This window comes from Pieris napi, chromosome 11 (assembly GCF_905475465.1).
Source record: "Pieris napi chromosome 11, ilPieNapi1.2, whole genome shotgun sequence".
Lineage (NCBI taxonomy): Eukaryota > Metazoa > Arthropoda > Insecta > Lepidoptera > Pieridae > Pieris > Pieris napi.
Genome location: NC_062244.1, coordinates 11,753,140 through 11,768,221, shown reverse-complemented (window position 1 = coordinate 11,768,221; position 15,082 = coordinate 11,753,140). Strand labels below are relative to the sequence as shown.

The 15,082-nt window shown below is 33.5% G+C and overlaps 1 protein-coding gene across 3 annotated transcripts in view; it reads left to right on the top strand.

The window, feature by feature from the left end:
• LOC125053902 overlaps positions 1-6,077 on the top strand; it is a 40,749-nt gene extending 34,672 nt beyond the window's left edge. For 2 of the 3 annotated variants that reach the window (XM_047655513.1, XM_047655512.1), the window contains exons 5-8: positions 546-669; positions 3,582-3,669; positions 4,287-4,385; positions 5,402-6,077. In XM_047655513.1, the coding sequence (XP_047511469.1) occupies positions 546-669; positions 3,582-3,669; positions 4,287-4,385; positions 5,402-5,713 (623 nt within the window). In that variant the 3' untranslated portion in view covers positions 5,714-6,077. The remainder of the gene's footprint in view (positions 1-545; positions 670-3,581; positions 3,670-4,286; positions 4,386-5,401) is intronic. The other variant, XM_047655514.1, reaches the window with a different exon arrangement.
• The last annotated feature ends 9,005 nt before the right edge of the window (positions 6,078-15,082 follow it).

The following is a 15,082-nucleotide window of genomic DNA, read 5'->3' as shown; positions in this document are numbered from 1 at the left end:
TAGGTGATACCGTCCGCCCGTGGATAACATAGCCAGAAACATCGCAAGGCTTGCTGGCCTTTTAGGAATTAGTACGCTCTTTTCTTAAAGGACCCTAAGTAGAATTGGTTCTGAAATACTCCAGTGGGCAGCTGCTTCCACATAGTTGTGGTGGTTAGCAGAAAGTGCTTTAAAAAGTGAAATGACGGACGTCGAGGTGATACGGGTGGAAATTCGTCATCTGTCTCGACATCCGATGATGAAACTCAGCTGTGGGTATTGATCCGAACAACTCCTCTGAACACTCTCCATGGTAAATGAGGTAGATGATGCTAAGAGACTCACATCTCAACGCCGAGGGATCAAGTCGTATAGACTGGTCGTCAATGATCGCTATTCGTTGAATACGGTCAAGTGGAAGGAGCTTAACAACAGATGTGCCTCCTGCCATTTTCTGTTTAGCAACAGAAAGAAGGGAATTTGTGTTGTTTGATACAAAAAAAAAAATCAGTATTTCTGTTTTATGATCCATAGTTTTTAGCATAAAAAAGAGTTACTATTCACAGACGGCAGCGCGATAGTAGTTCGCGCTGAAGAAGCGTTAATAGTAGCATTCGTTCTTCTCCTATGGGTGGCAGCGATCGCTCTCTTCTTCAACCGCTGGGGCAAGATCAGGTGCGTCTATAAGCTGTACGTAGTTCTCGATTTTCTTAGTTCTGTTAATGTATATATAATTGTACACCACTTCACGCGACGTCGATATTTGCTGGAATAGCATAGACATAACATTTATTACCAACAAAACACACACACAGAAACACAATTAACAATACCTAATCAAAAAGTTAACGTATACGTTTTAATTGTGTAATACATGTGTGCTGTGGTTGTAATTGGCCCTGGCTCAGCATTATGCTGAGGAGCAGACTGTTCCACAGCGCTGTTCATTCTGACAGAGACCACAGCAGCTAGTTTGCGCCTCAGTCTCAAAAAAGGATTTTTTTTAATAATAATAATAATATACATTACATTATTACGCAATACAATTAGAACACAATTGGTAATATCCAGGCTTTTCAGCAAATTTGGAGTTTGAACTATTTTGCCTTCACATAGATAACTATAGAAACCTTAATAGTTTAACTATCGTATGTATATTTCCAGCAAATTTTTAAGCGAAGTCTAGCCTTTTAATCAGAACAAAGAACATATTTGTTCGCTTTATTTGAAAGGTTCAGATAACGCTACCAAAAATACCCCTAAAGTTAAAATATGTACATGGTAGATACATAAAATTACGAAGATAAGACACTCATTCATATTTTATATTTTGTTAAAAAACGCTTTAGTATGCTTCGCTTTTATTATATTTGCGCTTTGATATATCACTGTGACTGACGCTGGCCTAACACAACAAACAAAAATTTTAATTCCAATATTCGTCAAAGAAAAATAGACAATGCAGACCACACAGTTTTATTGTAAAGGTATTTTATTTTATTTGAAGAACAGTCCAAACACATTTATTCTTTATAAAATATTTTCTTTATTAAGAACCTAACCATATAGCACCGAACGGCATAGATAGAAAATAATGCTAAATATAAGACTATGCGATGGACTACTTCTTTTTATAATAATAATAATAATTTATTGCAAGAATATGGTACAAAAATGTGTAAGTTGGTACAATCGTAAGTTGGCATATTCTACCATGGAGCGCAAATTTGTATTTGAAGGAATTGTACATTTTACATTATTAGTCATATGAATTGGTCAGTTCTTATTTGTATCGTACATATCATATCATACATTACATTACACGTAATATAATTATTATATTATATTACGTGTTACAAAAAAAAGAAAACTTAAATGGAACTGGACTGGATGAGGAACTAAAAAAGAAAAATGGACTGAGGATGTAATATAGTGGTATCCGAGGAACGGGAAAAGAAAACGAGGAGGTTAAATCAAAAGATGAGAGGACGATCTACCAAAAGAATGGAGAAGGATAGAGAAACGTGGAAACAATTGGAGGCCTATGTCGACAGACCTGACCAAATTGGTTGTGAATAAATTTATTATTTTTGCAATGTAAATTAGATTTAAGAATTAGTTTTATAAGAATAGCAATGTATGTTAAAAAGGTCAGCGAATAAAGGGCTTTTATTATTATTATTAATATAAATATTTTCTATAAGTCGACGCTTCGAAACGTTTACGAAAAACTTTGCGCTGATCACGTGACATTTTTGCATTTAACACACATTACCCACAATCAATGACACCTTAACCATTTAGAATTTAATTTATAGCGAAATTCTGCTAATACTGGTATGACTAATTATGCATGCATTTGGATGGTCATTTCGGATAGTCAAAATAAATTAAGCAATGCATTTAATTCTGCTGAAATCATTGATCATTGCTGAAACTCTTTGATATGTTTTAAGACACAGCCTAGACCGAAGAATCTATTTTAAAAGATGTGCTAACTTGTTTGCCGTTCTTTTATGAATAATAAATATCATAATATATTCAAACTATGCTTTATAAAGTTTCTCTTTGATCACCGCTTGAAATGGACATTCTGTGAAATTGAGCAAAATTTACAATATAGGTTAAATTCGTACAATTTCTTTTGACAATTGATAAGTTCTCTTAAAAGGGTTCGAAGTTGTATTTCATTATTGTACCTTCTAATTATTATCCATTCCACGAAATCGTATACATAATAATTTCTATTATCACCTTTTACTTAATGCATTTTGGCTTATAAATTTAGATAAAGATTACTTTGAGTTCACACTTCTTACATTTCATACGTTCCATTCATCGGAGCGCTTGTTAGTCTTAATACTGCTGACTAGATTCACGGAGTTTAATATGTGTTTATCTATGTTTAAGTACATAAAAATAAAAAAAAATAATAAAAGTGAAACATACAAAATGTTTTGTTTCAAGATAATGAGACGAATGTAATTTAAATATTTAAGTTCAACATCAATTATTAATTTTGATAAAAACTACAATGATTATGTAAATACAATTGATCACTTATTTAATTTTTTTGCACATCTGTTTTTTTAATTCAGAAAATGATCAAATACACACTAATTTAAAGTTTATACACTGTTTAATGATTTCTATCTCATTTTCTCCCACGTTAAATCTAATGAATTTATGTGTCTGTCTCTTTTTACTGTCGCCTTTTCGTTTCATCGACTTTCAAATCACAACGATGCTAATGACGTTTTCACTTCAATATTATATATATTTGCGCATACTCTTACTCGCTCCGCTGGTTCGACCTAACTACGAAACAAGAAACTTCCACCGGTCTTGTACCATAGTCACCAGCTTTCAGCTATTATAGCACGTTCTACTCTGTCGATCCAAAGATAGCTGGACCAGTCTTTTGGCCCTCGGCCATTTGGCCGGCTTAAGTGTGCTTCCTTCACTGCACGATTTACGCTCCAAGTGCATCAGCCATAGTAGCCAAAATATTATTTGCCTGTATTCTTGTGCACATAAATATAATTATTGGCATGTCAGCTTTTAAGAGATAATATATATTTTAATACACAGAATATTTTCAGAATGCTAGAACCATATCAACCTAAGTTTCAACAACAACATCGGCAAAGCTGTGTTCTCGCCGAAAACACTATCACCGTACCACCACTTGTAAGTTGTACTCCTAAACCGTCTTTAACTGGCGAGTTTAAATAAAAAATATAATAAGTAGCTACATCTACAGAGGGGTCGCGAAATCAAAGTGTTTCCATATAGTAGATATTTATATTTTATTTTATTTTTATAAATAAGATTAATATAGTTATAATTAATAAAAATCAAATTTAAAATAGTTATAATTCACATATACATTGAAATAAATAACTAACCTTAACATATAATAACTAAAATATATTATTAAAAGGAGACCCTTTAGGCAAGTTTCCGAAGATACTGGCAAAAATAAATAAAATATTATATTTATATTTTGATAAATTATATATTGGCTCTATACATTAGAATCCTTAAGTGGATAGAGTGGGCGAGAATCCTCCCTTTTCTAAGTCGGAGGAAGTGCAATCGATTCCTCTATATATTTAACTTAGATAAACATAGTTTAATTATTATTATTATAGTTAGAAAATACGATTTTCTTACTAAATACATAATTCTTCTAGTGTAAGGAAGTTACCTTCACTTATGGCTTGCGGTCTTACGTAACCTCTTAATCTTTACAACCCTTTTGTGGTATTGCATAGTACATAACGTGATTTTCTCTTAATTAACAGCATAGAGCATCACTGTCGAGAGGCTGTGTGTCATACGACTGCGGTGGAGCCTTTTCCGCTTATCAGCCCTGTGGTTACCTTTCCCATCGGCCTAGACAGGTATGTTTACCGATTATTATAAAATACTTCTAATATATACTAAACAATAAGGACAAAGCTGTTTTAAATTATTAAAATATTGTTAAGTATTTATTTTCCGACAAAATTTCAAAACACCAACACAAGCTGTCGGAACAAAATATGGTTATTATTATTTATTACTAGCTGGCCTGGCGAACATCGTACCGCCTAACAGTCGATTCTTTATTTTTTTTTAATACTTATTCTGCTATTGGGGACACCGGTCTAGCTAGTAAGATAAAAAAGAGAAAGTTGATAATACAACAAATACATTATGTCAAAAAATAAAAATTTACCTTCCCGGAACCCCTCCACACTTGAACTTTATGATATGGTATTAAAGTTCAAATTGCCTTTAAATATTATTACGAATATTTTGTATGGGAATATAGAAAAGTGTTGTTTTTAGACTTTTTCACTCATTTTTTTTTAATTTTTCCCTCCGTAAGAACCATCCTCGTACTTCAAGGAATATTATAAAAGAAGAATCAGACAAATCGGTCAAGCCGTTTTCATGTTATACCGTGACAACGGAAAGCGGGTTTCATTTTTATATATATAGATTACGGAACAAATAACAAACTGCAAACTGAATTAAGAAGAACCCAGTATGGGTTCTTCTTAATTAGATATCTTAGTAAAGATACTAATCTAGAAACAGTTTATATATAATACTCACCATGACATCACTTGTGGAGAATAATTTTGGATAGTGCAATTATATGGTCATGTAAGTATAATTGGCTCAAATAGTACTGGACCGATTTAAAAAATTCTTACACCATTTGAATGCTCCATTATCACTGATGACCCAAGGTGTAAAAAAATGCCTATAAAATAATTATCTTTCATCGCATGCGCTAAAACTATTTATGATAGAACAAAAAAATGTTCCACAATATTTAAAAACATATACAAAAAATGTCACACACACAATGATAGCATATCTAACTCTTGTCTATTATAAGGCAACTTACATGCCATCATCTTTCCAGAACTCCGTCTTCGTCGGCAGCATGGGCGGTATGGCTCTCATACCAGAAAGTCCACCACGCAGATCGCGGTCCGCTGCAGACCTTCCAGCCTTAACCACACCCTCAGACCACGTTCCTACCACGTCTAGGTCATCCAGGGCCGCCAGCCTTCACACTGTTGACCTAAGAGTGCGTGTACCCTCACCTCGCGCTTCAAGAGCTGGCAGTCTGCATTCAGCTGACATTCCAACTGTACAAGTACACGTTAGAGGTTCTAGTACTAATATCAATAGACCTAGGAGTCCTAGACGACTAACCATTACTAATGTCTAGAATTGTATTATAATGTAACGGACCAATTCAATTTATGTATGCACTGTGGAAATGAAGCTTTATTTTTCTATAAAACAAATTCTAAATTTAAGATTATTAAGTCTTTCAAGTAGAGTAGCGTCCTTATATCTTTCTCCATATCCAATTATATATTCTATATAATTATTCTAAGCATCAGAACTATATTTTATTCTAAACTGGGGATGCTCGATGATCATCGATGTTAGCTCACGGCCTCCCACACGACCAATGCAACTTACGAAACAAATTATGTCTTCTATGAACGCATCCACAAATCGCGTTTATTAAAATTTTGAACGCGTATCCATTCTTTGCGCCCAGCCTTGCGATTCTGTAACTGACATTTCGAAGGAGGGAGCTTGTAGTTTATTGTTTATCAGAATGCCAAATCGTAAAATGACTGCTTCGTGGCTGATTTGAGCGCGACCGCCGCTGCGAAAACTACTGTGAGAGTTCGAAAAATGAGTTACAGAATCGCAAGGCAGGTCGTTCCCTTCGTTCGTTTTTCGTAGTCTCGCACGCTCTTTCTCTCACTACTCTTTATCAACAAAGAAATAAATTAAAAATTTCTTCTTTATCAAAATTACTTTACAATATCGGAATATGTAATTTTTTTTTTGTTTCTTAATAAATTTCGAACCATTTCACTGTATTTTATTTCTTTGTCAATTATTAATTCAAAAATCATCGATGTTGGGCTTTCGATTATGACATCGATGTCAATATCGATGTTTTTCTAACATCGATCATCCCTATTCTAAATTTATTATATATCATAATTATCATTAGTACCTTTAATCGTCCTCTTGATACATGTAAGAGACACGCATAGTTATTCCTTCATTGATTATACTTAGGTTAACGTAACTAAGCTTGTAACGATTCAGTACCAATTCCCTTTATATGGCCTCCATAAAATACGCCTTTTACGCTTCCACTCTCGATCTTACACATTACATCAATATCGGGAAATTCCCTTGAGATGTACAAATGAAATCGGGCAATTTGACAGCATGGTCACGTATGATAGTGTAAATAATAGATGGATAATTCCATTAGTTAAAACATCAAAGCAATTGGTTCAACATTCGCGTGTTTTACTTTAAAATCAAGATGTATGACGTCATAATTAACTATAGGAGACTTCAGTGATTAATTGAATAAATTTCATGTGCTACATATGCGTCAATTTAATGAACAAAGAAATCACTATCATTTATTTGTTATTATTAATATTAGCTATGAAGTATTTGGACCAATTTACCTTGTCTTATACGAATCTCGTGACAAAAAATGCAAAATGCTTACGCAATGAAAAGCCCGCCATTTTTTCTTTCAAAGCAATATGACGCTGTCAAATAGAAAGATGACGGATTGAACGACGGACTCCGCCATTTATTATCATCATAATCTGTGAGGCCTATACCTTAATATTTAATAATTTAAAACTCTTTAGCCCTATCAAAATCGTCCTTATCTTATTCTTCGATGTCACACTGTTTTGTTTATATTTAAGTGGGACAAACATGCATTGCTCAATATTTATTTCTTTCAATAAGCTTATTAATTTATTTAATTTTTTATTCAATTAACTTATTTGACAGTTGTAATGTTGCTCATTTTTTCGAATATATAATTTACAACCAGCCAGGAATAACTTAAATATAAACAAAATTGTATGCACTGTAGTCTTGTCCTTGTCCTTTTATTATAATATTTAGTATAAAGGGTGACCATTCTTGCCTAATAGATAAGTATTGTTATTGCCAAAAATAACATTGTAAATACTATTGTATTGTCATAGTAATTAAATAATTTAGAAATACAGTGGTTTGATTTTTACCTTGTTCCTTGGGAGGTCGAAAACCGTCCAAAATAACTGTTAAATTTCGTATTTATGTATTAAAATACACCTTAGCAGGGCAATCATCTTTCACTTAGAAGTTAATGACAACGAAATTACTGTAAAACGAAAAAGTTTTTCATTCAATCTAAAGTCACACACAGTCATATTCTTCTTCAACAACTAATCATTTGTCTCTTTCTGTCAAATTAGAAACACAATTGGATGAGATGGAAAAGAGACAATACTGTGATTATACTGTAGATAATATTACCATAATTTAACTGACTTAGTTTATAACAACAGTATTTTATAATACTTGGACCTAAGGGCATTGTTACAATGGCATGGTAACTTCAGAAAAAAATCAAAAAAAATCTCCAGGCATTCCATCATCCCATTAGTCCCTCCTTTCAGAACATCGCGTTTTGGCCGAAATTCACTGATATCCAGATTGAGCATTCTTATAAAAGATCTAGGTCAGATTATCCATAGTTGATCCCATCACACTTTGCAAATTTCCTTCAGTTTTTATAATTCATGAATCAATGTATTTCTTTCCTCTTCGTGTTTGTTATGTTTGCCTGCAAGTGTCGCATTAAATCTTGTATTTTATTTTTCTTAGTACCAATGTATCAGTGTGCCAAACGTTGGCAAGCTTTTGTAAGTAAATAAATACACACTTTTTAACAGACTTCAAAAAAACAATACAATTCGACCTGCAATTCAATTAATCCTAGTTTAAATCAAACTTCATTCGTTTTCATTTTCATTTAATTTAATTCAATATAAACCACTTTAGCATTAAAGATTCGGTCAGGTGTTTGCACGTGTCACTCACTCTCGTTCAGATGTCGTTATGACTTTAATATGCCAAACATATTATGTCCAAAAATCAGGAGGAGGCCTTTACCCAAAACGGGTCCATACTGAACACAAAGTAACGGAAATAACAATAACTAACGTGGACTTAAAGTATAATGACAAAACTTACACCCATTTGATATAAGTTTTTAACAGTGTGAAATTAAAATGATTTTATATATAAATAGACAAGGAAACACGCAAGAAATTATAATCTTTAAGTGATGAGGTAGATGGTATTATATTATGCCTTCCTATACGGACAGAGAAATTGCCTAATTTGAAAAATCGTGGCAGAAAGTTAGTACCTACTGTCGGACGTCAACTTTACTTTCACAGCTGCGGCCGTGTGTGAGGGAAAATTGTTCATTTATTTTAGCTAACTAAAGTAATCCGACCTACATTTTGTTAAATAGTACCGCTTCAATAAACCCCTGTTGATATGATGATATATTTGATTGTGATTAATTCGTTCCAATTACGTATGAAGCCGTGCTACTTGTTTTTTTTATCACGATTTGCACATTTTCTTTAAAAAACATCTTATTATAAAATGTAGTATAACTCGATGCATACTGCCTTCAGCGTATGACTCCCATCCCTCAGGTCGTAGGATCGATCCCCGACTGTTTACCAATGAACTTTCTGTCTATGTGTGCATTTACCACGCTCGAACGGTGAAGGGAAAAACACAAGCCACTTGCCTTTAGTGACATACACACGTATAGTAGAATTATATATATAAAGATATTCAAATAAACCTTCTCACCAGACATAAACATATAGGTATAATATGTAATACGGGTTAAATAAAATTACTAAGTTTTAACAAGTTTACTATGTAAACCAACTGTTTTAACCCAAATTTACTGAAACCCTAATTAAACTTTGTCAGTATTACAATTGATGAAACTAAGTCCTTTTTAGGTTACCTTATTAAAATTAAAATGTCTTATTCCTTCTAGGGTTTATAGAGAAATAATATCTAAAGAACTGGTTGTATTGCTTAAGCAAAATAAAATAGGTCTATAGGTCTGCAACTATAGTGGGCAGGTACTTTGTAATTTGACGAGACCCTAATTGAAAAGTAAACCATTGAATCTTCAAGTTCTTTCAAATGAAAAAATCTTTATATCGGATAAGCGTGAAGCCTTTGAAAAATATCAATGAAACAAACAAGGAAATATGTGTACCTCGCTGGATGAGCACCAGAGATAACAGGTGGGCTGAAAAGTTCGTAGGCTAACAAAGAAATCTTTTTTTAAAGGATTTCATTATTCGATATAGTTGCCTTCGAGAGCGATACAACGATTATAACGGTCATACAATTTTCCGATACCATTTTTAATATATGATTTGTCTTCAGCCTCAAAATAGGCTTCACGATTTCCTCTTCATCAGCGCAAAATCATGTATCTAGTTGGTTGAGAATAAAATCAGTGTCTAAAGAATGAATCAATCAACCTCTTTAGGTCTGGGCCTCAGATTTCTGAATCGGTTTCATGATCATTTTTCAATTTAATTGACAAGTAGGTGATCAGCCTCCAGTGCCTGACACACGCCGTTGACTTCTTGGGTCTAAGACATGTCAGTTTTCTCACGATGTTTTCCTTCACTGTTCGAGCAAATATTAAATGCGCACATAGAAAGAAAGTCCATTGGTGCACAGCCGGAGATCGAACCTACGACCTCAGGGATGAGAGTGGCACGCTGAAGCCACTAGGCCAACCCTGCACTCACGTGGGTTGAGAAACAATTACATATATAACTTTACGACGCCCTAATCAGAGACAGCAGTTTTCCTGTCAAATTTTGTTGTGTATGTAGATAAGATCTTGAATAAGAAGGTACGTCTAAAAACATGAATTAATAAAATAAAATGCGTAGTACATCTACGCCGTAGCTACCAACAAAATCGTATTCCTTTTTATGCGCAATTTTATGTTCAAGTATGGTTCAGGTGTTTGAGGTAGCCGGTAAAATTGAAGGGCCTATAATTTCAGGTATACAAAATGGCTTAATTTAATGTAACATATTGGGTTAATTGCTACGAGTCGTAACTGTGTGTAATCATTTTTATTTGTACGTTAAACACGAAGAAAATGTACAATAGAATTATGGGATGCCTGGTGTACCCAGAGGGTACAAGAAATTTAACCTTTTTTTGTCCATTCTTCTCCATATGAAACTACTAACGAAACCTTTTGGAAGGGGCAACTAGAGTGATTTTTAGTGTCTTTTTAATAGGCCTAATTGAAATATATGATGTGTCTTTGACTTTTTATCAATCGGTAATTAGTTTATTTTTAAACGTGTCGTTAATATCAGTATTACAACAAGTATATTCGCGATTATTAAATCGTGAATAATATCTGTCGAAGCAATAGCGCTACTGTCAGGTGTCATTGTAATTATATGTTACAGAGCTCGTAAATTAACAATGTCGAAGTCTAGTCAGTTTTAACAGTTAATATTGTTTGGATAGGCGACTTCGGCTTCGGCCCAAGGAGCAAAAATGGAGAACGAATGCTCAATCTCGCTCTCGAAAATAATTTAGCATTCATGAACAGTTTCTTCAAAAAAGTTACGGCGAAGAAGTGGACATGGATATCACCGGACGGACGCCACAAAAATGAAATCGACTACATCGGAACCAACAATAGGAAACCCTTCCAGGACGTTAGTGTATTAAATCAACTCAACTTCAACACTAATCATCGATTAGTAAGAGCCACCATAAAATGTATCGAACCAAAGAAAAGTAGAAATAAATACAACACAAAAACAAAGCTAATGATAGTAAAACAAATCCCTGACAATGAAGTCAAAAACCAGATAGAAGGAAAATATATCAATGAAGTAAATGAAATACTTGGAACTCTAAGTCGCAATCCCCCAAAAACTAACAAGAAACAAATTGGAAAAGAAACTCAAAAGCTAATGGAAGAAAGAAAACAGCTCTTAAAACTTGGAAAAAACAAGCAAAATCTAAAATTGATATCAGAAGTAAGTAAGAAAATTAGTAACAATATTAAGAAAGAAAGGAACAAAAGAAGAATAGAAGCACTTAATTACCACATAACCAAGACAGGAGGAGTTAAAAAAGCTCTAAAAGAACTCGTAGAAACAAAACAATGGATACCGAACATTAAGAACTACGTAGGCAAACAACAGACGAAAAGAAAAGATATATTGAAAACTGCAACAGACTTCTATAGAAACCTCTACTCACTAGAGACTGATAATACTTTACAGAATTCAGTAAATCTTGAACAAGACGAAGAAGAGGTACCTAAATTTCTCCTTTCAGAAACGGAGCATGCTATCAAAAGCCTAAAAAATGGAAAAGCGCCTGGACCGGATCACATAACTAATGAGATGATCAAAGTATCATCAGCAGCACCAGGGAACCTAAGAAAACTTACTGAACTATTCAACACCATACTAAAAACGGAATACATACCTTCCCAATGGACGAAGAACATAATTACACTGCTCCACAAAAAGGGTGACAGGAACATCATAGAAAACTATAGACCTATAAGCCTTATGTCCAACATGTATAAAGTTTTCTCCAAAATGATCCTGCGAAGAGTAACGAAGGTAATGGATGAACAACAACCCATGGAACAAGCTGGATTCAGATCCGGATTCTCAACTGTAGATCATATACATGTTATAAAACAGCTAATACAAAAGTTCAAAGAATACGGAAAAGCACTATACATCGCTTTTGTAGACTACAGTAAAGCATTCGACTCTATAAAGCACGATTCCCTCTGGAGAGCCTTAATACAACAAGGTATACCAAAAAAATACATACGTATAATTAGAAATATATATACAAGTAGCACGGCTTATATCAAACTAGAGACAACGGGTGAAGAATTTCCTATAGCCAGGGGTGTGAGACAGGGCGATCCTTTGTCCCCAAAACTCTTCTCAGCCATTTTGGAGAGTTTATTTAGAAATTTGGAATGGGAAAATGTCGGCATAAACATAAACGGCAGACAACTGAACCACCTAAGATTCGCAGACGATTTAGTGATCATTTCAGATAACGCAAAGACGCTTCAAACTATGCTGCAACAGCTGACAGAAGCAAGCAAGATAGTTGGGCTTTCTATGAACAAATCTAAAACGAAAATAATGACAAATAGAGAAACTATTATGATACAAATAGGAGGAGATACTATCGAATATGTTGATCACTACGTATATTTAGGGCAAATAATATCATTTCATGACCAAATGGATCTTGAGATAGAAAGAAGAGTGTCTAGCGCCTGGAAGAGATTTTGGTCACTCAAGGAAGTACTTAAAAGTAAAGACTTCCCAATAGTAGCTAAGAAAAAGGTGTTCAATCTATGTATCCTACCATGTGTTACATACGGCTGCGAGACTTGGGCTTTATCTCAGAAACATCTTCTAAAGTTGAGAACATGCCAAAGAGGAATGGAAAGAAGCATGGTGGGTGTAACACTGAGACATCGAAAAAGAGCAGAAGAGATCAGATCAACGACCAAAGTAGAAGACATTATAAAGAAAATAAGGCAGTTGAAATGGCGCTGGACTGGGCACATGACGAGAGATAGCAGGTTGAAATGGACAAAAATAATTACAGAATGGCAACCACGAGATGGAAAAAGGAAAAGAGGAAGACCGACCAAGAGATGGGCAGACGATATTAAGATAATAGGAGGCACAACTTGGACAAGAAGAGCTAATAACAGAAAAGAATGGAAACAGCTGGAAGAGGCCTACGTGTCACAGGACACGCTGATTACCAAAAACGGGTCATATGATGCATTAGACTAAGTTTTATTTATGTGTTAGAATTAAGTGTTTTTTTATGTAACTTAAATAATTATTGTTATTACATTGTATGGGTGTCAGCAATAAAGGCTATTTATTATTATTATTATTATTATTATTGTTTGGTTTATTTGTTTTGTCAATATTACTATATTTACAAATAAACTTGATAGTCGATAGTAAAGTCGAAAGTAATTTATTATTACTGACAGCTACCACTGTCATTATGTTAACAAGCTTATAATTTAATAACACTAACGTCAAATCAGTTTAAAACAGAAGATACTAGTCGTTAATTTGATTTTTCAATTATACTAGATGGACAAATAAACTACCGACAAAAAGGGCTCAGAAGAGGTCCACATATTCTAACGGATTCGGATGATCCAAAGTCAAAGTCAAAAATCATTTATTCATGTAGGTAACACAATGCACACTTATGAACGTCAATAAAGCAATATACATTAAATTCTTCTAATTTTACATTTATTGCCAGTTCTCAAATCAAGGGCATAGAACGGAAGAGAAGAACTGGCAATAAACTCTTCGCCACTCTTTTTATAATTTTAGGGTAAAGACGTTGCGCCTACTGAATGCTTCCGACACTATCGACATATTGGTATGTTCGCAGAGTGAATTCACAGTAGGTTTATTATGTGTTTAATATTACATGCTTTATTTTATTTTTTCTCGACAATATCGTATTAGCATAGTCTGTAATGATAATGTATGTATTTCTGTAATAATTAAATAAATATTTAAATCCCTAAATCTATTCTCAAAAACTAACAATTATAAAATCAGGTATAATATTTATGTTGTTGAGAGTATCCAAGCATTACTGGACATAATAATGATGAAATCATTATTTTTTATTATTATTATAAAGCCTTTATTGCTGACACCCAGTATAATATATTAACACTTATTTAAGTTACATAATAAAACTTAATCTAATACATCATATGACCAGTTTTAGATTATCAGCGTGTCCTGTGTACCCTGTAACTGTGTGTGTGTGTGTGTGTAATATAGGCCTCTTCCAGCTGCTTCCATTCTTTTCTGATGTTAGCTCTTCTTGTCCAAGTTGTGCCTCATATTCTCTTTATATCGTCAGCCCATCTCTTGCTCTAATGATAAAATTAGTATATTTTAAATTATTTTTATTATATGAAAATTTCATTACAATGCCTTGTGAGCACGTGTCATGTAAATTCCGGGCCGTCAGAGATAAGCCCACAAATTGGAAGTGCTATGAACTGAATGTGTAATTGCGAAGATTCATGCCCTTGTCATACATAATGGGTTTCATTTAATCGCTCGTCTCGTAATTCAGATAACGTCACAGATCATTAAAATTCATATGAAGGTATATAAATGTCACGTACTGGATGCATGCTTCTAGAATTTCTATGTCTTAAAAAATGTGTGTGTACTTATATACACGCGTTAGAAGCTATACTTCTTTGGCGTAACAAGATAAAAATCTTTTCAAAAATATTATTCAGCGTTTGTAGAAAAAAAGTGCGTCCGTACAAAGTACACAAGTGAAACTTCTTTGGCAAACTAATTTTAAGTCTTGTTCATTTTCAGAGGGAGGGAAAAAGGAAGACCATATGTTAGGAATTTAATGAATTTTATTGTCATTAAAATATTAAAAGTGTCGAAAATTAATACAAATTATAATTTATTTCTTCGTTGATAAAAACACGTGGAATTTTTATTTACAATTCGTCATTTGAGATTTCAATAAATTATTTTGCATAAAATATAAAATACTAATACATATTTCATAAATTCTCTTTACGAAATTTTAATTTTAAAAA